This window comes from Lissotriton vulgaris, chromosome 5 (genome assembly GCF_964263255.1).
Source record: "Lissotriton vulgaris chromosome 5, aLisVul1.2, whole genome shotgun sequence".
NCBI lineage: Eukaryota > Metazoa > Chordata > Amphibia > Caudata > Salamandridae > Lissotriton > Lissotriton vulgaris.
Genome location: NC_141693.1, coordinates 607,519,392 through 607,543,179, shown reverse-complemented (window position 1 = coordinate 607,543,179; position 23,788 = coordinate 607,519,392). Strand labels below are relative to the sequence as shown.

Here is a 23,788-nt window from a genome sequence, read left to right as displayed (position 1 = left end):
TGTAATTCACTATTTAGCTGTCAAATCACTCATTCCCTTAGTTAAACATCTTTGCCAGTAGACTATAAACATTGTCAAATCCACTAAAACATGTTTGTTGTAATTGTATAAGGTTTGACCAATATGTTTAAAATGGACAAATAATCACTTTATTTTCTTGTATTGGCTCTAAGGAAACCTCTTCCCTACAAATTGAAAAGTTAGCCCTACTTCCATTTGCTGAGCTGTGAGCAGCAGGGCCGGACTGGGAACCAAAACCGGCCCTGGCAAAGAGCTTGGCCTGCCCCCACCACCCACCCCCCACTCTGGGAGGAGGGGGGGGGGGGGGGGGTGCGACCGCGCTCTGTGCCAGGGCCGGTTTTTGGCCGTTTTTGTTACAGGGCAGTTTTTGCAGCATAACGGCCCTGTAACAAAAACGGCCCCCAGGGGGCAAAAACCGGCCCCCAACCATGCGGCCCACCGGGGGATTGCCCGGTGCCCGCAACGGCCAGTCCGGGCCTGGTGAGCAGACACCAACCTGCACCTACCTTGTCCACCCCCAACGTTTCCCCCTCCCCCAAATGTTTGGATCTTGTTCCACCACTTGTCACAGTAATTGAAACAAGGGAAATTATGATGGTTAAGCTGGTCTTGCTCACTAACTTGGTTGCAAACAGACTGATTTCGAAAATACTTATGGGGCTTAAAATACCTGCTACAGAAAGTTATGTATGTTCAGCATATTTCTGGTGAGATAGCTCTGTGATTGACACTGTTGCTGAAGAGACATGTGAGCAATCTCTGTTGAAAGTTTGATCTATCATAAAATAGCCCAGAGGCATAAAGTATCTGCTGCAAAACCTAGGGGCATATTTACTTGCATTTCATGCTACGTAGCGCAGCCTGTCAACTTGCTGTGCTGTATTGCGTGAAAAGGCGACATCAGAAATGCACCATATTTACAAACATATGCCACATTTCTGTTGCCAACTTGCGCTGGTTCACTGTGTGCTGCCTAGTGCCAATGCAAGCGCCCTTGCACCATGGTGGAAGAGTGCCTGTGTTATGAGCAGGATTGTTTTTGTGCTGGATGAGACACCTTCCTGCACAGAAACTATCCTTAAAGACATTTTCATTTTTCTTCAGAATGCATCAAACATAGAAAAGGAAGTAATGAGGAGAAAGTAAGATATTTCTCCTCCTTACGTCTGGGTCTGTGAGGCGTATCATTTTGACCATTCCCAGGTTTGCAACTCTTTGTAAATGTGGGAAGCTCCAAAATCCATGGTACGCCTCCCTGCTGCAAGGTAACGGAAGGCAGCGAAATGCGCTAACTTGGATTTACTAACTGACACAGAGCCACAAAAGGTGGCTTAGTAAATCCCAGTTAGGGGCTTGCGTTTCCGGGCGTCGCCTTGCGTGACTCAATGGCAGTGCAAGCCCTTAGTAAATCTGGCTCCTAGTGTCCAACGTATAAGTCAATCGCATATTTCGACATCGAAATGGTACTTCAGCGGGCAAATGCTTTCGTTGTTGGGAACCCTTTTATTACCAAAACGTCTTAAGTTACAATCCTGATAAATTAATGCAGTAACTTATGTGTTCCCTTCTAATAGCTCAAAGGTCTACGCACCTGTAGATCTGCAATTATTGGTGCCTTAGACTCAACCGACCCAATAATTAATTGCAAATTTATAAAATTCTTGATAGCCTTTGAAAAGCGGCTGAAAGCTCTTGATATTTTAAAATAAGATGCTCAGTTTTATTATCTATTTTAAAGACAAACAATTGGACACAGCTCCTACCAGCATCATTTTAACTTTTGCAATTTAAAACTGTACGATGCAGAAATGTAATTGATTTCACTGTAATGTTAAAATGTCTTCCATGTTCATTTTTGTTATGGTTTTAATTAACTAAACAATAAAGTTTTTACCCTTCTAATAGCTCCATGTAGCCCTCATGGTTAAGTACAACATAATGTTTCATTCCTCTAAGGCTGAAAAATGAGCTCCATTGGGTTCTGACAAGCACAACATGAGTGTCAAAAATGTACTTTCTATTCTGTACTATATGAATGAATAGTATTAGTACAGACAGAAATACCTGACATTCGTATATGGAACGCACAGAACGTTCTTTGTTGCAGACATACAAGACTTCAGAAAAGCAAACACAAGTTCACATTTACAAGAACAGCTCAGGTGAAGGAATCCAGCTGGTTCCCTCTTGATGTCAGCACTGCTTGGAATACAGACCATAACTACGAGGCAGAAACATCTTTCCAACCTGAAATCTGGGTTTTGCAACCCTCTCCCAATCTCAAATAGCTTGAAAGAGGCACCTCGCCCTCTTATTTGCGATTCAGAGTGAATATATCCATGGTTTGAGACCACAATTGTGGGTACAATCCATTGATCAGAACCCAACACCTCAAAGGGGGTGATAGCTGATTCACCAAGGAGAAGTTGTCCCCCAGTGGGGCATCTTCCTCTTTGGGACTCCTGACTGCGCCTCTGGGGTGATGGTCAAAGGAAACTGCCTCCTCTTCCCGACATCTTCCTGACTTTTTTTAAAGCGGTCTGGTCCCTTCAAGGCCATGGACTGCATTAAAAATATGGTCCTCATTTGGGAATGGAAATTAAGGGGCATACGTCTGCTGTCCCTTTCAAGCCTCCTTCCTTATATTTGCTGACAATCATAAGGGGTGACAAATTTTAACCTGCTCAATTAACATTCATTAGGCAGTCATTTTGTGACCCTCTGCGAAAGTACAAGCTAGATGTGAGACCTATCACTACATAGTTCGTATTGCACATTGCATCCCCTTTCGAACCAGTTGGCGTGGCGATTGCACATCCTTGTTTTGTGAATGAAAATACTACATCAGATTCCTATTCTTTTTTCCAATTTAATTGCTCATCAAATGACCAATTAGATTTTCTCTCTGTGCTCAGGTGGTACTCATTGGCTGTTTGCTTGTCATGTAGAATGGATGCTGCTAACATATCTGATGACTAGCTATGTACTCCAAGAATAAATGGGGAATCGTGCTGGAAGGCATGGAGATGCATGGGACCCCATGAATTGTAGCACACATTCAGGGAAGTCGACAACTCTAGATGGCTGAAATTACACTGTAGAATGCACTTCAGCACTATACTGACAGAGGAAGTCTAACATTGACATATGTTGTCCATAATTTTGACTGCATTTAGACAAATAACTTTAGTGACTATCCAATCAATAATTTTAGATGTCATCCTTATGTACCGTCATCTTCGGGTGTGGCCCACACCCATAAGTCAAGTGAGTGTCAATAACAATGGTTATTGGCGAGTTCCTTGGGCAATAATGCTACTTTAGGCTTCCTAGGTCCAGCCCTAGATTTAGGACCACAGTGAGTCACACATTCTGACTACCAATGCCTGCATCTTGTCAGCCTGCCTACTGCTGATGTAGAAACTCCTATTTCTTACCAGTCCCAACTCCTCATACTGTACACAGTGCCAGTTTATCATAATGCTCACTACAGCCATTTTCTGTTCTGACACAGACACTCCATATTCTCACAATATCCACGAGTGTCTGATGGCAGTTTCTCTCTCTGACATCCAGTGGCAGTCTCTCAACTTGCCCAAAAGAACCAAATTCGCACAATAGAGAGTTGAGCAAGCCTCTCACCCTGACGACAGGTTTTTATGTGTAAGAATTTCTTTTATTACGCAATGACACATCCATATAAATGAATAATGAACAGTTAATACATCAAACACTGTAAAAATAGCACAGAGCTGTAGTCACTGCTATGTAGTTTTGTTTAAATAAACTTTCAAAGGCGGAAGTAGCACAATTAATGTCATGTTACTATTGGAGGAGGCAGTTGGGTTTTCAAGAGGATTGCACTATCATTCTGGAATATTGCCCACCTCAAATGGCCAGCTACCACTTGACCATAAAGTTAAACATTGATACCGGGGGTATGAGAGGCAACATGTATAGACAGTAAGTTACAAGGTCTCTGTTCTGAAAGAAGAAAAAGAGTCCACATCGCTATTTGTAGCCTTGGTCTGTCTTTATTGCAGAAATGCTGTGTTTTCATAAATGCACAGCCAACACGTTTCGCCAACACTTAGGTTTCTTAAGGGTGATAAAAGGAGTACTGTACTCTTGCCAAGGTAAACAAAAGAGATCTGCAAATATTCTGGTCCGGGTCAGGACGTGGAATAAAGAGAGGTACCCTTAAAGTGAAGAAAGCACGATCAGTGTTCGGACCTGACGCCATCCGAACACGTATCGCACTTCACTTTCTTACACAACTACCCCCTGCCTCTGACACAGACCTTTGCTGTAGAGACAGAGGTATTTGATCACGGACTCCAATTGCTACCTTTACTTTAAGGGTACCTCTTTTGATTCCACGTCCTGACACGGACCGCGATATTTGCGGATCTCTTTAATTTACTTTGGCGAGAGTACAGTACGCCTTTTATCGCCCTGAATAAGCCCATGATTGGCCGAAACGCGTTGGCTGTGCATTTATGAAAACCCAGCATTTCTGCAATAAAGACACACCAAGGCTACAAATAGCTACATGGACTCATTCTTTCAAAACAGAGAAATTGTAACTTATTGTCTATACATGTTGCCTCTCATACCCCGCGTATGAACAATTAATGTTAGATTTCATGAGCAGTGGATTGCAGTTATATAACATTACAGAAAGGACAACACACAGACATATGAAATGTGTCAATGAGACTTTCCCCATTTGAAAAGGATCCTTCTTAGAGTGCAATATTCTCCATTGACAGGGAGCTAGTCAAGGGTTAACATTAAGAGTGAAATTTTAAACAGATAAAGGGGTCCCCTTATTTAAAGTAAGCGCGACAGGGAAATACTCCAAGAAAACAACAAATCCAACACCTGCCTCCCCTACTATATACAGTCACAAAAAACACATCTCAGATATTTTACTGCATATTGGTGCTTCATCATATATTATATAAATTTGGAAAAGGATATTGATATTGAATTCATATAATATTCATAACATCATAAGAAGTACAAATTGACTCATTTTTGATTTTCTCATTGTCCCTTACCCTTCTATCACTCATAGATTTATATATGTATACATCTAAAAATGCAAAGCACAAGGGGCCATATGTAGGTGGACAAATACCGGTCGGTAACGGCCGATTTCGGCCGTTACCGACCGGTATTTGTATTTCCAGATGTAGGGGGCCTGAAATGTAGCGATTCTGTATATTTACCGAATCGGAAAATTTACCGAATCGGTAAATTACCGATTTGGTAAATGTGCAGAATCGCTCATTTGGAATGTAGGTGGCACTGGAAACAGTGCCACAGGCCCTGAGAAATTCGTTATTTACCATGATATACAATGGCATGGTAAATAACGAATTTCTGTGTACATGCACATCTGTGCATGTACATCTGTGCCATGTGGCACACATACATGCCCTAAGGGCATGTATGTGTGTCACATGGCACACAAGCCAGAATCAGGGGTGCAACAGGGTGTCAAAGTGACACCCTGTCCCCCTTGACAAATCGGTAAAATTACCGAATCGGTAAATACCGATTCGGTAATTACCAAATATTACCGATTCGGTAATATTTAAAGAATTATTACCTACATGGCATTTACCGAATTGTAAATACCGAATCGGTAAAATTCGGTATTTACGATTCGGTAAATGCCATTTACCTACATATGGCCCAAGGTGTTGCATGCAACTCCAACCAACTTGTGTACATCCTGCGATACACACAAACCTGACTAAATAGAATAGCCTTCACTAGAACATCCGAGTAGTGACAACTAACTGACCCATTGTGCAAAAATAAATAAAGTAATCAACCACCTAGTCATTAATTTTGATCCTTGTATATAAACCAAGTAAGTCCAAAAAAGTCTCTCCAGGTTTTACTCCTAGATCACAATATTTTTCCTTAAAGAATAAGTCCAGTATGCTTGATGGGGACTTATTATTACATTTATAAGTATTGCAATGTTACCCTGCCACCAATTGGATTTTTATTAGTACTTCTGTGCCCTGAGGAAGGTGAACTCACTGAAATGTGTGTCGGAATGGACTTAATATGAATAATTGATAGAAGAACGACAACGGTGGTTACAATAGATTTATAACAAAGAAAAAAATCGATAAGTAAAGAATATAAAATAACCAGACTATGCAATGGGTTATTAAAAGATAAAGAGTTGGAAATTTCACATTTGAAGACAATTTCCATGCAAATGACATTTGATAATATTATAATTAAAGAGACAAGTTTTTGTTGAACACATTCATTAGAAATATATGTATAGAGGTGATATTTTTATTTTAAATGCTGGTTGAGTGTATTTGATTTTAACTGTGTGGTAAGAGACAATGAGAAAATCAAAAGTGATCAATTTTGACTACTTGTGATGTTAAGAATATTATACGAATTCTAGATCAATATCATTTTACGAATGTGTATAATAAACGATGAATCATTCATATGCAGTGAAATATCTGTGAATTATTTTGTTGTGACTGTACATGTGGGTGTTGGATTTGATGTTAACATTAAGAGCGATTGGATATTTTAATTGATCAGGGACAGTTATAAAGTATGTATCTGGGGCCGTATCTTACTGCACAGAAGTTTCTGCTGAGATTGTTAAGAGGTTTTGTACATCGCATTCAAAAGAGCTGAGGCTAGAAGCACATTTTCAGGGGGAGGCTGGGCTGGTGGTCCTTGCAAATGACTTTTATAGATCAGTGTCCCGATGTACTCCCAGGCAAGCAGTCTGTGACAGTGACCTTATATAGGCCTGAATGGGTTCTGAGATGAGAAGTCAGAGTGGGTGCGTGTGGCAGAGACACACCGGGCCTAATTTTCAAAGGTAAACTCACACGTTTGTGTTTGTTTACTGTTTGTTTAGCATTCACAAACTATGGGTTTAATTTTATGAATAAGTAATTTTATGACTACAAACCCTCTGCTCGTGTGGCAGACACTGCTCACAAAAACTTAGACCTGTGATATAATTTTGTGTGTAGAGTTTTCCTCCTCGACTTCAGAGTCTCCGCAGTAGTACAATTTGCATTATTAAAGTTAAACTTGTATTTAGTGAATACCAAATAAATAATAATCAAACACAAACCTGTAATATTGCCTTTGTGAATCAGGCCCACAGAGAGCTCTTGCATCAGAGAGGTGTGTATTGATTCCCAGAAACTAATGTTTGATATTTCTTGCCAGGTGACAGATGGCGGTACCATCAAACAGAAGATCTTCACTTATGATGCCATGTTCTCTACCAACACCTCACATATGGAGAACTACCGCAAGAGAGAAGACCTACTGTACCAGTCTACTGTGCGGTAAGAAAGTACTAAGTGCACTCTTGTGCAACTGTGCTGTGATATAAGTTATATCACCTTATTTTGTATTCATCCACTGTGTAAAGTCATCTTTCAGGAATACAGAACTTCTTCCAAGGATAGTGTTGTCAATTCTAAAGGGTTAAGGCTAAATTGAAGAAGTGTACAGAAAAGGAGGACTGAAGAACAGAGGAATCAAATCATTTTGTGAAATTTTAAATCCTTGGAATTATTGTAAGGATAGTATAAAGTCAAGTGTGACTGGCTCTGCTCAGCAACAAGAATTTAAGAAATCATTTGATATTATTAAAGCCCATTCCATCTGTGTTACAAAATCTAATAATTGATACACATGGAAAGAAGGTACATACCAGACTGGATTGGAGTGGCTCGGAATGGAGAACCGAAATATCAGGAGTCAATTAAGCAATATATCTGTAGTTATGGAAAATAAGAACTAGAAGACCGGCACAGATATAGAAAGTTTGAACAATTAGGTATTATCCAAGATTTACTAGACATAAAGAGGGAACTTACTGGACTCCATTCAGGCGACTATTTTTGCAATGGCTTGTTCATAAAATAAAATAGTTTATTTTATGATTTATCAACGTAGCTGTGACATATCAGAAAACATTTTACTAATCACAATTTCACACAATAAATCACCATTTAAAAAGAAAACTTTGCATGCTAGGAAAAATAATACATTTTATAATTTAACCAAGGAAATATTCTTTGAACATTGATTCTTCTAAAACATATTATGTATTGGTTATGGTTAACCCCCCCCCCAAAAAAATTTCCAAGTTTACTTATTTTGCCACATACACCCAATTTTTATTACATTTTATCTGTGTCACATTAAGAGACCAACAAGCAGTTCAGTGCTGTTTTCTAGTTAGGAAAGATTCTTCCAGATCATAGTTTTGAAAAGAATTCCTCACCCTTTAAAATGTATATGAATATTTTTACATATTTATTTAATGGCTTATAGATGAATACTTCTGTTTTCTAGGTAAGTAGTGCAAGGTTAAAAACTAAAGGCCTTATTTAGAGTTTGGTGGCCGGTCAGTCATCAGGCCAGGGCAGCAGCTGGATCTACTTTCCTGCCCTTGCAGAAGACCCATCACCATATTTAGAAATCTCTGCCAACCCAGAATCAGAGATCTTTATACCATCAGAAGAGCCGTCATTACAGCCACTCCATTGAAGGTACTGAAAACGTTACTGGGACTCCTCTAGTGTTGATAATAGTGCTCAGAATATATTTTGCTTTTCAAAATCAGACTCCCAATGCAGGATTTTGTTTTTAAAATAAGAAAGGAATGCCCCTGACATGTTTGGATCATTATCCCACACTGCGGGACTCATTTTGTTTGCTTTCCAGTCTTTCTATTTTGGTTCTGAACAGGAAAAAGTATGTCAGAATGTCCGCCCAAAATTAGTGCAAATGGTCTGAGGTACTTTGACCGACGGCCCAATGTAAGGTCAGATATCGGTTTAAGGGTTCCAATAGAGGCGCCAGTGGAGGCTCTGCCTGGAGATCATGGGGGTTCACCTGCTTCCAAATACAGCGGGCTAACCTCAAACTTGGCAGACTGGGTACCCTGTCTGGCAGAGTCAAATATTGCCTTATTTCTCCAGCTTCCAGGAACATTGATATGAAAACACTCCTCACTGTCATCCCCTGGGCTGTAAAGATCGGCATCAACCTTCTTCTTCTTAACAAAGCAAATTGCCTCAAAGAGGAACATACAAAAGTATTCAAGGTCCCAAATACAACAGGTACAATAGTACCTTACAAATGTGGTCCCCTATTTAGTCTATCATGAGTTATATACTTAGAGGCTTAGGAGTTCCTGCACCCTTTCAAAGTGGCCCCGTAGAGAGCGGAAATTCACTCTTAACATGGGTTGCATGCTTGCTAACTTCCACAGGTTTTGTACTATATAAATATTGCTCACACATAGGAGTTTTAAACCTGGTGTTTTTTTTATAGAATCTTGAATTTTTGTATTTTCTATACCATTTGTATAGATTTTGTAATCTACAGCTTACATTCACAGGCATCCTGGCTCTAGGCCATAACCAAATACAGAATCAGGCGGAAGCCCGGGTAAGCTAATGAGGATGCAGTCAGATCTTTATTACCTTCATGAATTGAATATATTGGATGCTCGTAAAGTTTCACTGGAAGATTATTATAAAGCACAGTAGCTGGGAGCTAAGAGACTCTACTTCCCAGGAGACAACTTTGTACACCTTGGACTTGTAGCGTTAGAGAGTCGGCAGGCATTAGTAGGTGGCCGGGCAGCAAAGGTTGAAACAGTCGGCTAGAGAGGATGACATATTCCATATAGGGTTTGATGTACCGTTCATTAAGAGTTATGCTAATTAGGTTCTTGAACTAGTAACCAGTGCAAAGTAACCAAGGCTGGGGTGACAATGTCTGTCAAACGGAGTATCTGCAAGACCCCACCAGGGGAATTTTAGTTAAGGGATAATTTGCAAAGTACCTTAAAAATGAAAAAAGAGAGAAGATTCACATGGAGGTATGAAGCTTGCAGAAGTAAGTCTGGGTTACTGCATTAATCTCAGGGATCAAAGCGAATCCAGAATCAGCTTTTATCCCCACATTCTATACTTAATGAAATGGAGTTGGTGGTAAGTCCAAAATAATGAACGATTGCAGTTCAATACTAAGATCTCACGAAAAGTGATTATGATATTGTTTTATTCTCATTCAAGTTTAGATGGTTATGGCACATGCGGCAAGATAGCGTTGAAATTCTCAGTAGATCCTTGAGATCGTTCCCTAATTCTTTCAAGCTGTAGGACTGATGAGTATGTCTTTGTGATGTCTAATTAAGGACCTTTTTTTAGAGTTTTTTGTACACTGCACTTCATCCAAAACAGTAGTGGATGTCTTGTCTGCTCTATCTAAAGTGCAGTCTATTCAATGGGCTTCTTAAACGATAGATAGGGCATGTACCACATTTTGAAAGTCTACTCTGACAAACTCTAAAGAAGGGCCTCAGCATTTTAAAGACCATCCTCAAAGGGTAGAGGCAGACTTTCGAGACATGAATTTAGGAAGAGGTCACCTCTTTAAATAGGGTCTCTCATTAAAGGTATACATCCAGTAGAGTTATCCAATAGAAGAATGAAGGCAGCATTGGTAGATCTTACAGATATAACCCATTGCATGTAACATAACATTGCAGTTAGGTAAGACCTTACCAGATTTGGCAGAAGCAACACATATCCTCTCCTAGTTAGTAATCAATAAAGAGAAACCTCTACAGAAGAGACATTAATTCAAAGGATAAATGTTTGGCTCTAGTTACAACTTCAGCAACGTCATACTGAAAACAATTGGGAAACAGAACCGCATTAGTAAGCAGAGAGATACAGAGGAAATGGCAACCAAACGGTCTGATAATTACTAAGCATTGTCGCATATGGTAAAGTGCCGCAAAGAAGTGTAAAGCATTGTGGAAATGAACTTAAGATTATATTAGATTCAGGCACGGTGCAAAATTGCGAAGCGCCGTACAAGTGCATATCACTTCTCAGTAACTAAACGCGAAAGATTGGCTAGAAAAATGAGTAGGTGATGCAAACTGGAGTAAAAGGCGACGAGGAGAATTAGAGAGCTGAAACAGGAAACAGTATGAAGTATTCAATGGCTCAGAAAAATACCATAGAATGTAGAAAGAAACTGTAACTAGCAAGTAAGGGACCATGTCTAAGGACGAGGGTGTTATGAACACAGCACAGGCTTCAGGCAAACCCATAACATGAATGCTGACAGCAGAGCATAAACGAAGACACGTGGAGGCTCAGAAGCCACAAAAGGATTATTGCCACACAGAGCACTGCTGAAAACAGGACAACTCAGATTGATGCTGATTGTAGGAAGACAATCCTATCACCATTTACCCTACACACATATCCCTCTGCCAGACAGTGGGTCTGCCTACCATCTTAGAAGACACGAAAACAACACCCTGCATCTCACCATCAAACACCAAAAACTCTTAGCCATAGCTCATAATGGTCAATTCTCGGCCAATCAATCAAACATACCCATCCCGCTACTGCTCGCACGTCTTTTCAAATCAAGGTAGACTCTAGACTGCAATGGAAATCTCAGGACTGTTGGACAGCTAACCTTTAACTACCACTGCACTACGAAGTGGCCAACACATTTGTTAGAATGTCTACTATGCAAATGTTGGTAACTTAACACAATATAAAGTAGCACAAGGCTTGAAAGCAAAATGGTTGTAAGGAATGGGGAAAAACGTTAAGAATATGACAGCACTGTAACAAAGAGTGCAGCATTGAATGCAAGAACAGAGGGAGAAGCTTCAGAGGAAAAGAGAAGGCAAATTGGGAAATGCAGAAAGCAATGAGATTTAAAGTACCCTTGCCTTCAAATGTCTGCCATAGTGGGGGCTGAAGTCTGACATTAGGTCCTAAGGGGTACTTTATAGGCTTCCTCAAGTAGACTGCGATTGCCTGGCTAGTGCCAGTTAGAAGCCAGGGCCGACCAAAGCAGTCAGAGTACTCAGAGTGGTGCAAGCCACTCCTCCCCGACCCGACAGCCCCCAACCAGGCATATCCTCCCGCCTGCCCCCAACCAGGCATACCCCTGCCTTCTGCTTTCTCGCAGCACGAGAAGCAGAAAAGAAAATGGTATTTAAGATACCATTTTATTTTCTGCTTCTTGCACTGCGACAAAGCAGTGAGGCGGCGCTCCTCCGCCCTAATGGAGGAGCCGCCCCTGTACATAGTTATAGTAGAAATAAATGCTTATTTACAGAGGGATATGCTGTCTATTTCTGTTTGCTTATGGTGGTTATGTGGGGAAGAGCCAATTCTTTAGTAGTTTTCTGAAGGTAAGGTGGTTATCCATGGATCTTATGTTGGGAGGTAAAGAGTTCCATAGTTTGGCTGCTTGAACAGAGAAGGATGTGCCACACTTTTGTTTTTCTTGTACATTGGGATTTTTATGTGAGGTGCCACTATAGAGCGGAGGGTCCTTTGTTGAATGTGTTTGGTGATTTGGATCTTCTGGCAACCGGTAACCAATGCAGGGCTTTCAAGGCAGGAAAGATGTGGTTTTGCAGTTTTATATGCAAGAGTTGTCTGGCAGCTGAGTTCTGAAACTCTTGTAGTCTTTTCATGATCGTCAAAGGTGATCCATGGTAGACGCTATTGGCGCAATCACGTTTGGACAGAACAACGGAGATGGTAGTCTGGACCTTGTGTGGAAATCCCAAGTGAGGGAAGATTCGTTGTAGAGTTTTAATAGTAACAAAGCTTGATCTTGCAAGTTTGTTCACTTGGGATTTCATTGATAGCTTGGAGTCAATGTTCATTTTGAGGTTTCTTACTTCCTTTGATACTCTAGGCGGTGTTCCCAGATCATCAGGCCACACGCCGAGCAGGTCATACTTTTTCCAATCACCACACGTCAGTATTTCTGTTTTGGAAGCATTCAATTTTAGATGGATCCCCGTCATCCACTGATCCACAGCTCTGAGACAACTGAAAATTGAGGAGTTTCCAATGTCTTTGTGGCATTCCAGTTGAAAGAGAATTTGCATGTCATCCACATAGTTATAGCATGTGAGGTGAAATGTATTGATCAGTGCCGGTAATAACTTCATGTAGATGTTGAAAAGCATGGGCAAGATGAAAGAGCCTTACAGGACCCCTGCTTTTGTGAAGTAAGGCTGGAGGAGAAAAAAGGATATGGATGACATTTGTTGTGTTGTGAAGGTAGAATGGGATCCAGTTTAGAGCAGTCCCCTCTGTGCCGGCTTCATAGATTCTTTGTATCAGAGTGGCATGGTCAATCATGTCAAAGAGAAGTAGCACAACAACCCTGTTGCAGTCCACTGTGTCCTTTAGGTCATCCCAAATGGCAAGGGGGGTCTGGTGTTTGGAAGTCTGAAAGCATGGCATTATCTTCAATGAATTGTGACATTTGGGTAAATGCTGCTCTTTCGATCAGTTTGCCTAGGAAAGGTCCGTTTATAATCAGTCTGTAGTTGTCAGGGTTTAAAGGGTCCAAGTTTGTTTTCTTCAGTAATGGCGTATGTAGGACTTTTTGAGTTCTTATGGAAATATTCCGGTAGTTAAGGAATTGTTGATGATTCTTCTTACTGGAGTGGCAGCAGATGTTGTTAGAAGAATTGTCTTGAAGGTTTGCCGTGGACACGGGTCAGAAGGGCTGCCGGCCTGCCTGCTTGATTTGACCAGATCCATAAATTCATTGTGTTAAATGTGTTGGAAGGAATGGAGAGGCTGGGTTAGAGTATTCTTGGATTGTTGTTTTGAAAAAGGGTCAGCGCTGATGCTCTGTCTTTGTTTTAAGTATGAGTCTAACATGTATACTGTGGAAGTCAGAGGATTCAACAGCCTATCATTGTGGGACTTGAGGACAGTAGTTGATTCAGACATTGGAGTATGGATGCACGAAAGCTTGGAGTGGTGGAATTTGGAGGTTAGGATTGGTGGAGATAGCACAGTTTACAGGCTGTAATTTATGGAGCTTCGAGGCTGCCTTGAGTGGTTCTGATTTATTGTCGCAGTTTATTTTAGAGGTTCTGATTGACCGGCAGGGGGCATTTTATGAGCTGTCATTAATTCACCGTCCCTGTGTATAATGCAGTTGGGACAGGCAGTCGAGAGGCTGTTCGTTGCTGGCTTATACATGGTGCAGTTTGGCTGTTGTCTTTCCGGGAAGTGAGATGTTCCAGTTTGAAGACTGTCTCCATAGCTAGACTGGTATGGCCTATTTGTGTGGTTCACATTAACTACAATGGTAAAGTCCATCTTGGGGGCTGGCATTGATTGCCCTGTCATGGTACAGTATAGATGATCACACTGGCTGGATTAGCATGGCCCAGTCTGGAGGACATCATTTATTGGTCAACACAGTACAGTTTGGAGTCTCTCATTAGGTGACTTGTACAGTCCAGTTTGAGGCTGTCATTGACTGGTCTGGCACAGTGCAGTCTGAAGGTTCTCATTGGCTGGACTAGTATAGTCCAGTTGGAGGGTGTCATTGAACGCTCTGGCATTGTGCAGTTTGTAGGCTCTTGTTGGCTGGACTAGCAGGATCCAGTTTAAAAGCTGGCATTGATTGGTCTAGCACAGTGCAGTCTACATGTTCTTTCGCTGAACCAGCGCAGTCCAGTTTGGAGGCTCGCATTGGTTGGAGAAGAACAGTAAAGTTTGTAGACGCTCATAGGCTAGATTTGCACAGTCCAATTTGGATTGTGCAAGTGGTTGGCCTGCACAATGCAGTTTGGAGTCTCTCTTTGGCTGGACTGCATTGTCCATTTTAGAGGCTGTCATTGGTTGACCCTGCGCAGTGCCGTTTGTAGGCTCTTGTTGGCTGGCCTAGCATAGTCCAGTTTGGAGGCGATCATTAGTTGGTCTAGCACAGTACAGTTTGTAGATTATTTTTGGTTGAAAATGGCACAGTCCAGTATGAGGGTATCATTGGTTGGTCTTGAACAGTGCAGTTTGGAGGTTTTGATTGGCAGCACTAGCACAGTCCAGTTTGGATAATGTCATAGATTGGTCTGGCATGGTGCAGTTTGTAGGCTCTCTTGACTGCACTAGTCCAAACCAGTTTAAAGGCTGGCATTGATTGGTGTAACCCAGTACAGTTTGCAGGCTCTCTTTTGTTGGAGCAACACTGTCCAGTTTTGAGTGTGTCATAGGTTGGCCTGCACAGTGCAGTTTGGAGTCTTGCTTCGCCTTGACTGGCACATTCTAGGTTGGCGTCTGTCAGTGGTTGGTCCACACAGTACAGTTTTACTGCTCTCGTTGGCTGGACTAGCACAGTCCTATTTGGAGGTTGTGATTGGTTGGTCTGGCACAGTACAGCTTGGAGGCTGCAGGCAAGCTACACGCTGCAGAAGTCGGGTGCAGAGATGCAGCTAATTGCCTGTGAGCTGTTTAATGGAAATGAAATCACATCACCTCGGCTCTCCTCGCTCACCTTCTTCCGCGGCATCAATTTAATTTCACTGCCAAGAGCTGGAAAGAAATGATTTAACCTAATTTACTGCTTTCCCTCTCTATTTCTCCTCGCTCCCTCGCTCTCTCGCCCCGACTCGTTTCTCTGTTTCCCGTTCTCTTTCTGTTACAACCTGATATTCATTCTTTAACCCTGTTTCTTACATCTGCTGTTTCCTTTCTCAGGTATGGCCAGCTTTGCCCACCTCTCCCTTTGTACTCCCTCACTCCAGTCTCTATCATTCCTTGGAATAGGTGTGCTTCCATCCTTCCTTTCTCCAGCCCCTCGAATGTCTTTGACTTCCTCAGACACAAGTGACTCTTCCAGCCCTACCATTCTTTAACAGAAACTGTTTTGCCCTGAAATCTCCTCACTGTGTTCAATCCTTCTTGCTTTATCTACCTCAGAAAGATGAATGGCTCTGTTAGAGTGGATTGTGAATGACAACCCCAAGCTTACCTGCTTATGCAATATATCGATGTTCCTGCACCTCTCTGAAGAGAATGATTGAGAGTGAGTGAAATTGAGCTTGATCAAGAGGATCGACATGTGCTTGGATAGTTGGAGTTCAATATCAGGAACTCAAGTCACTCTTTTCTGGGTTGGTCCAGCATGAGTGTTTGTTGTTATTTATTTATTGTCAGAACCTGATCAGAGGGACACAGGGGAAGCATGTGCTGCTGGGCCCAATCATTTGGTAGGAGGTCTTTTGCTCTTTATGTCCTGGGCCTGACCTGCTATGGATACTGATCAGATGGGCCAAGTACTCCTTCAGTGCTCAACTCTCAGTGGTAGCGCAGTTTGAGCAGGCAGACTCATTGACGTGGAGGGCACGGTGAACACAGACAGGCAATTCTAAATACGTTCAATAGCAGCAATTAATAATTGTCCGGTCAAATTTTTACTTTTCTGAAAAAAAGAGTATTTGTATACCAATGCCAACTAAAATACAACATTCACAAACAATACAACCTGTCCCCCGAGGTCAAGGCTCTAGTGTTTCAAAAGATGGTTCCTGAGTTCCACTACCCTCTTGCTAGCAGTTGCTCCCCATTTACTATAGGCAACATTCAGGTTAAGCCCCACTAGTAGTCCGAATCTCATGATTCTTAGTCTGATCCTAATTAAAATCAAAAGTGTTCCACCGCCGAAGCACTATAGGGTATTCAAGTTCCCCCAGCTCCCTATAGACCAATAATCATTCTTACTGGCATCAGAAGAACCTGCACAACCGGAGTCTCTGAGCATGCCACTCTCCATAGGTGCTGAAGCTGCCGGGCTGTCTCTTGTGATTAATGCTAACCTGGCCCTGCAGGTCAGCGGTCGGTGTCCTTGAGTTCCTTGCATGCGATACTGAGGGGGGCAGTTGCTGGGTGTCCTTGACGCTCATCCAATGTTTATAAGTTTCATTGGAACCTCCCAACAGGTGGGGTGGGAGGAAATTCAGTATTCCTGGTACAGATCCTCAGTCGGGGCTTGGACCTGCATGAATTAACATGGTGGCCTATTCCTCTCAATGAGAGTTGGCTGGACCATGCTCCTTTTTTTTCCCGGTAGCACCGCCTGGCAGACAAGGTCATCTTGCTCACTCCATGCATGGGCTATGGTCTGTTCGGCATGGCAGTAATCTTCACAGCGGTCCCACCTGGCATAATGGCTCTCCAACTTCACTCCATGAATGGGCTATGACCTGATTGACACAGCAGTAATTTTCAAGATGGCCCCACCAGGCATACAAGGTTTCCGGCTTTCCTCTGCACATGGGCTAAGATCTGATCTGTACAGAAGCTGTCTCCTTAAACCTCACTTCAGAGATCCAATCACCAGGATTTCCCTCACTCCTTCCTGCTCTCTTCTCTTTCTGATTGGGCACACTGGTCTTGTCAAGCAGGCAGGCACTTGTGTTGCAGGCTCCAGGGCCATGTGGTCTTGGATTCCATGGGTGATAGCCCCTCGCCCAGCTCGATGACAGGCCGGCCTTATCCTGCAGTCCTGGTCACAGGCAGAAGTCTTGCAGTGCTTCTGCCCCTCAAACAGTATTTGGGAGCTGATGGGCAGCCAGATGAGATGCTTAATCAGTATGGTATGTGGGCGCTACATCTCCAAGACACCGCTCTGGTGGTAGCATTTTCAAGCATTGTACATCGATGTAAGATTATTCAGGCCCCTGACCATTATTTCTTACTGCTTGAGAGTTGACAGTTTTGGGGGCTTTGATCGCTACTTCTTACAGTATATTTCCAGATACCAAATGTGATTTAGGGTCTAGGTCTTTGGAGTCTATGTTAGAAGTCTGCTTCCTTTTCAAGTGCCCTCTCCTCTGCCCAGCCCTTCCACCAAAAATCAATCTGTCCCAGCAGGGGCACATCGGATAGCCCCACAACACAAAACCATGGGAGTGACTAGAGTTCACACTTGAATGTCAGCCATAGTGATATGAGTATCAAAAGGTTACCCCGTGGCCTTAGTCCTACTCTTCATGAATCCCTCATCAACCCCATCTCCTTCCTGAGATGCCCATAGGCCCCTTTCCAGTGACCTTTCTATAAATCAAAGAGCACTTTTTAAAGTATATGGAAGTGCCTAACTCTCCCTTCCTCCAGTACACTCTCCCCCAGCTCACAGGAATGGAACAATACACAAATCTGTCTCAGGAGATCTCATGCTCCTCCAGTTAACCCTGAGTTTCCAAAATGGAATACAGAATCTTTCTTGTATTCTACCATCCACAGGCTCACCTACACCTAACATATTCATATAGCCTACAAGCACAGCACAGCACTACATCTTCCATGTATTGTGCCATTCATATACACACATAGACTGAGTGCATGCATATAAAACAAACAACACTGCCTAGCAGTACATGCTAACCTAATACAGGCCAATGGTGAGTTAAGCACACAGCAGCTGAACTGTAAATGAGCGAGCCTGTGGGCCTCAACATAGATAATAAATGCCTGGTCACTTCTACTGAATACTACATCGTAGGCTGCCACCACACAGCACATGCCGCTTAACTCCTGTCAAAGGCAGTAGTCTTTGACCACTATGAGGGTAGCAATTTAGGCACCTCTGCCTGTCCAAACCGATCGCAATCCGCGAGACAGGCCTATGCCATAGCACACACACATAATCACCCTTGACAGCAAAAGTAAGGACGCAAGATCCAGATCTCATTGCAGTTGCGCGCAATCAGGGCTGTGGTCCACATTCATCATCACACAAGGGACTCTTCCCTACCAACACTTATAATTTTTTTTATCTCAATGGTCCTGGGAGTATTTGGGAGCCAATGGGCAGCCAAATGAGATGCTTCATCACTATGGGATGTGGGCACCGTATCTCAGAGACACAGTCCTGGTGGCATCATTTTCAAGCATCGCACATCAATGATATATCATTCAGGCCCCTGAGCATTATTTCTTACAAAAACAATATTCCTGATTGAATTTACAGTATTAATCACAAAATAAATATCCCATGAGAAAGAACAGTTAATAAAAATATACACAACCCAATTACCTATTTACAGAAATCATAGACCGTATCAGATTACAGTGCAAGATTACTGTTAATATCATATGGTATACTGTAATCAACCTTTTGGTACTTTTCTTTTTGTGTTAGAAATTTGAAATATTCGTTATTATTTATCACTGCATTTCTCTCCAGTGTTGTCATTAATACATTCAGAGAGAAGATTTATTGGAGTTGGAGTATTCTCCTACAAGTATGTATATATTCTTAAAAGAGTTTGTCTTGTGGTGAAGTATAGTAAGGCATCAAGACTTCTTAACCTTCTAAAATATTTTATGATAGGTCCTCAGGACAGGAGAATGGGAACAAGCGTGGTGAATATGAGGTTATGAATGATAATTACTTTAATAAGCAAGCTGATCACTAACTTAGGGGCCTATTAGGATGGCGGATGGACCAGCGTCTGTCCGCCACCCCCGAGGTGGAGGGACCGTCCGCAGGGGCAGCGGCGGTCCCTCCGTGTGAATTAGGATGTTACCGCCACCCTGGAGGTCACATCCTGTATATTTAACATTGCGGCGGGTGCTGCTTTAAGCAATGTTAAATATGCATGCTTTCCATTTGCATGCACAAAACGGCAGGCACCGCGTGGTGCCTGCCGCCTTGTACATGCAAATGCTGGGGGGTACCATAGGTACCCCCCATGTGCACCCCCCACCCCCGACAACCTGGTGGCCCACAAGGCCCCCCCAGAAGCTATTGTCCACATGCTCTTCCACTGCGGTAAATCCGCAGCGGAAAAGCATGTTTCCACACCCATTGTAATTTGGAAGGCGGTGTCTTGCAGACACCACCACCAAATTGCAGCCAACACTCCGCGGATCAGCGGCGGACGGACCTGCCGTCCACCGCTGATCCCACCGCCATCATAATCTGGCGGTGGGTGTTTTAAAGGTCCGCAGCAGTGATTCCGCATCCTCCAGGCCGGCGGTGGCTTCCACCGCCCCGGAGGATGCGGAATCACCGCAATCATAATCGACCCCTTAATGTTAGAGATTTTACTGCACTTACATACCATGGCAAAAAATGAAGTTTCCCCCTGAAAGTGAAAATATCAAATTTTCAGGTTTCAGTGGGTTACTTTGGCAATATAAGCTGTGACTGCCATTGCACATTACTTGCCCACCTAACTTAAAGACTCTGGATCATACTTACCAAGGCATTGACCCACCAGAACGTCGCTTTTTCCGATGTTACAGTGGAGCTATATCCGCTCCATATTTACAAAGCTGTATTAATCCACTTTGTGTGGCTTAACGCCACTTTGTAAAGATCCTCCCCTTTCAAGCAGGTATTTGCGTGAACGGGGTGTGCAACTGGTGTTGCTGTGGGAGTGAAAGGGTTGTGCAATGGGTGTTGCGGTGCATGTTCCTACCGCAACACCCATTTCATTTTGACGCTGTCCCAGATTTACAAGGATCTGTAAACCTGAGCCACCGCCAACATGTAACACCACTGAAGAGCAGATATTAGACTGGCGCAAATACTTTAAAATCCTCTTTTTTTTACTTTTTCATGTATGCTGCATTCTACCTTTAAAGATTGTTTATGTGCAAGAAGGTGTCTCCATGGTGCAAAGGTGCCTGCATTGTAGGGAATAATCCATGCAATGCAGGCACTATTGTACTATGTCACATGCGCGTCTGTGTTAGCTCTAAGCAGTTTTTTTCAGCGTCAGCGCAAGGGAAAACACAGGGGTGCGCTGTATACTTGTAAATAAGGTGCATCCCTGTGTTTCGTAAAAATTACGCAGTGTAGCACTGCTAAATTGCTTGCAGCACCACCCAGCACCATTTCCTGGTAACTACACCCTTCTGTTTGATTTCATTAAAGCATTATCCTTTACCTTGCACACCTATAATCTGCAACCAAATATATTTTTATAATTTTTCACAGTGATATTTTATCAGGGTGTTTAATTGTAACCCAAAAGGTAACACTTACTGGCTTTGCAGAGAATGCCCTAGTGCTTAAAGGAAATCAGTCATTTCAACACTTTGACAATATTTTATAATGGTAGAGGAAGTATAAATAGACATTGATTTCCAGGGAAATAAATAAATACTTCAACATGAATACAATTTAAATAGGTATGGTCTTGGGAACAATTATTTATAATGTATCTTTTCACAGTGCTACCTGATCCTTCACATTGTATATCCATATGGCCCTGTAGGGTTTTTAGCAGTTCCAGACTGACATCAGGCACTTCAGAAATATAGGCACTGATGATTATGAGTCCACTTACATTGCTGCCAAAACTAACAAACCCACAACAACCGATCCCTAAAGCTTTTATGGGCAGACTCAACCCCAGCATGTCACCTATTCTAGACATCCGAACATCTGCTAAATACATCACACTCAAGGTAGGCGTCAAATCCAACAAGTGGCTGAGACTAGTTGTGCCAACGCGAAATTTAAAATGAAAACAGAACAAGCCGCAATCTGAAGAGTACAAAATCCATGGTAATCCAAAATCATGGATTATCACAAAGCTATTATGAGAGGTAGAAAGGATTATCCAACCAAACAAAAGAAATTATCAGTGACTGTGTGTAGTGGGTAAGTCCCACAGGTACAGGTGTAGATAAGTAGACACCGTAGACCAATTCAGGTACTTGTAGTTGATGTTTATTAGCATAAGTAGCCCGATACAAGTACATACATATAACATGAGACTACTACACTGTGAAATCCAGATGTCCTAAAAAGTAAGCTTTGCATATCACATCAGCAATTAGGGGTGTGCAAAATACATGTAATTTTTGTATGCGTAATTACACTTTTTTTTTTAATTATTTGGAATTATGTAAAATGGACATCTAGTATTTAGCTCAAAATTTTAGTGCAAAAATACGTCCTCGCTTAGAATTTGAACATGAAGCTAAAATAGTGTAAGAAACACAAGTGACTCGCTCGTGTTCTTTTCATTCAAATTATTCTTGTGTTCCTACAAAAGAATTTTTGTGCAGATAGTCTTCAATTATGCAAACAGGAACAAAGGCCTAGGGAATTTTATTTAACAAGCATAACTCGAAATTTCGAAAAATACATGAGATTGTGCTGACAAAGCAATGCTTCGGGCTAATCAGCATTACACAGACATTCTTTTGAGTTTTTTTAGTCCAAATTTATCAAAATTCAAATCTCCATCATTATCATACTGAAAGCCTCTCTCTACTCTCTTATTTTTCCTTTTCCACTACAATCCGCCTTCTTTTCTTTCCAATCTTTGGTAACTGCTGCGGTCAAACCCTGGCTCTGAAAGCTAACATATCCACTTTTCAAATTGACCAATCCTCACAAGCATGCTAAAATCAACTCTTCTGCTCTTGTAAGACACACAATAAACATAATCACCACCACCCTCCTCTATAAAGTCAGATACATTAATATAGTGGCACTCCTCCTCAATTATATAATCACTTCTCATTCAAAATATAACTAAATGAAACATCAATTAATCGTTGCATATTTTATTAGACATGCCAATTAATATATGTTTTTATACAGTTCCATCCAATCTTAATACTCAAAAGTCTCTGAATACAGCAACAAATGAACCTGTTTTAAACCTTGACCCAAACATTACATAATAAGATACTGTAGGAAACATAAATCAACTGTGTCCAAATGTTCCTAGTCCTTTCTTAACAGTAACATAGGAGGTGTTTATGTAAACCTATTCAAGTCCATAATTCACCTGGGTGGTATTAAAAGTAGGAGGGGATCCTGTGGGGTCAGAGCCCCCTGTTTATTTATCCCATCTGAAAAGATTAAATTGTTTCAAGAAATTAATGATCTTCTTGTAATTCTCCAAACTAAGAGTCGGCGCGTTTCGGCCTTGTTTATAGCCTCCTCAGGACACAAGGTAGACAATAGAACATGACTCAAAGACCAGAACAAGGTTCGAAAAATGAATTAATAGGTGAACAGGACATGTAGTGAACAAATTTCGGTTGTCTTACAGTGTCTGGATAAAAAAGCATGTATGCAGTGCAATTACATTATTTATGTGCCAGAAAGTTAACTGGGTTGGATCCTACAAAACTTCTAATGGAAATATCTTGTAATCATTAACAATAACCGTGTGTGGGTGTGGACAGACAGGTCAACTGCTTGCCTTAAGCCATCCCACCTGTATTAATTCCACGTAGTGGAGGGTGTGTGTGAGTCAATGTCCAACCCTGATCACGGGCCAAACAATCCTGTTGAAAAGACTTTAACATCAGACATGTTTTTCTGGACCGGCACCAAGATGGGTAAAATAATGTTATGCCAACCACAGCTAAAAATTTTGGATTTGATAAATGTAACCCTCCACATGCCTGATCTCTTATGGCCTTCCTCAAGGTTCTTCCCCCTCTTGCCTGTTTGATATTTACATGTGCCCGGTCATGGCTACTTGAGCACCGCATGGTAAACTTCCCAGTGTATGATGATGGAAATACACATATCAACTTCTGTCTAGAAAACGGTCCAGACCATCCAACTAACGTTATGATGAGCGTGGTTCAGGCCTTCTTCAGGACAAAGGACAGGGTCCTGTTCATGAATGAGATTGAGGTTCTAGTAATCTCTCAATCTGAGAATGATTCATTAATCTTTTAATGTGTATCAGATCCCTTTAACCAACCTCACCAAAGTTATGAATCTGGGGATTCTCTTTGATGCCTACATCACTTGTGCCACTCAAATCAAAGCACTTGCAAACTATGTGGTCAGACAGTCTCTCCTTCATCAGGGCACGCTACCACTTCTTCACAACGTGCATGGCATTGGCCAAGAGAAGCATCATGCTTTTTTTCAAGTGATA

The 23,788-nt window shown here is 42.0% G+C and overlaps 1 protein-coding gene across 3 annotated transcripts in view; it reads left to right on the top strand.

Annotated features, from left to right (window-relative positions):
* The window catches only part of IGSF21 (immunoglobin superfamily member 21), a 1,410,224-nt gene that overhangs the window by 679,734 nt on the left and 706,702 nt on the right, over nucleotides 1-23,788 (top strand). For all 3 annotated transcript variants that reach the window (XM_086920143.1, XM_086920145.1, XM_086920144.1), the window contains exon 3: nucleotides 7,261-7,382. In XM_086920143.1, the coding sequence (XP_086776269.1) occupies nucleotides 7,261-7,382 (122 nt within the window). The remainder of the gene's footprint in view (nucleotides 1-7,260; nucleotides 7,383-23,788) is intronic.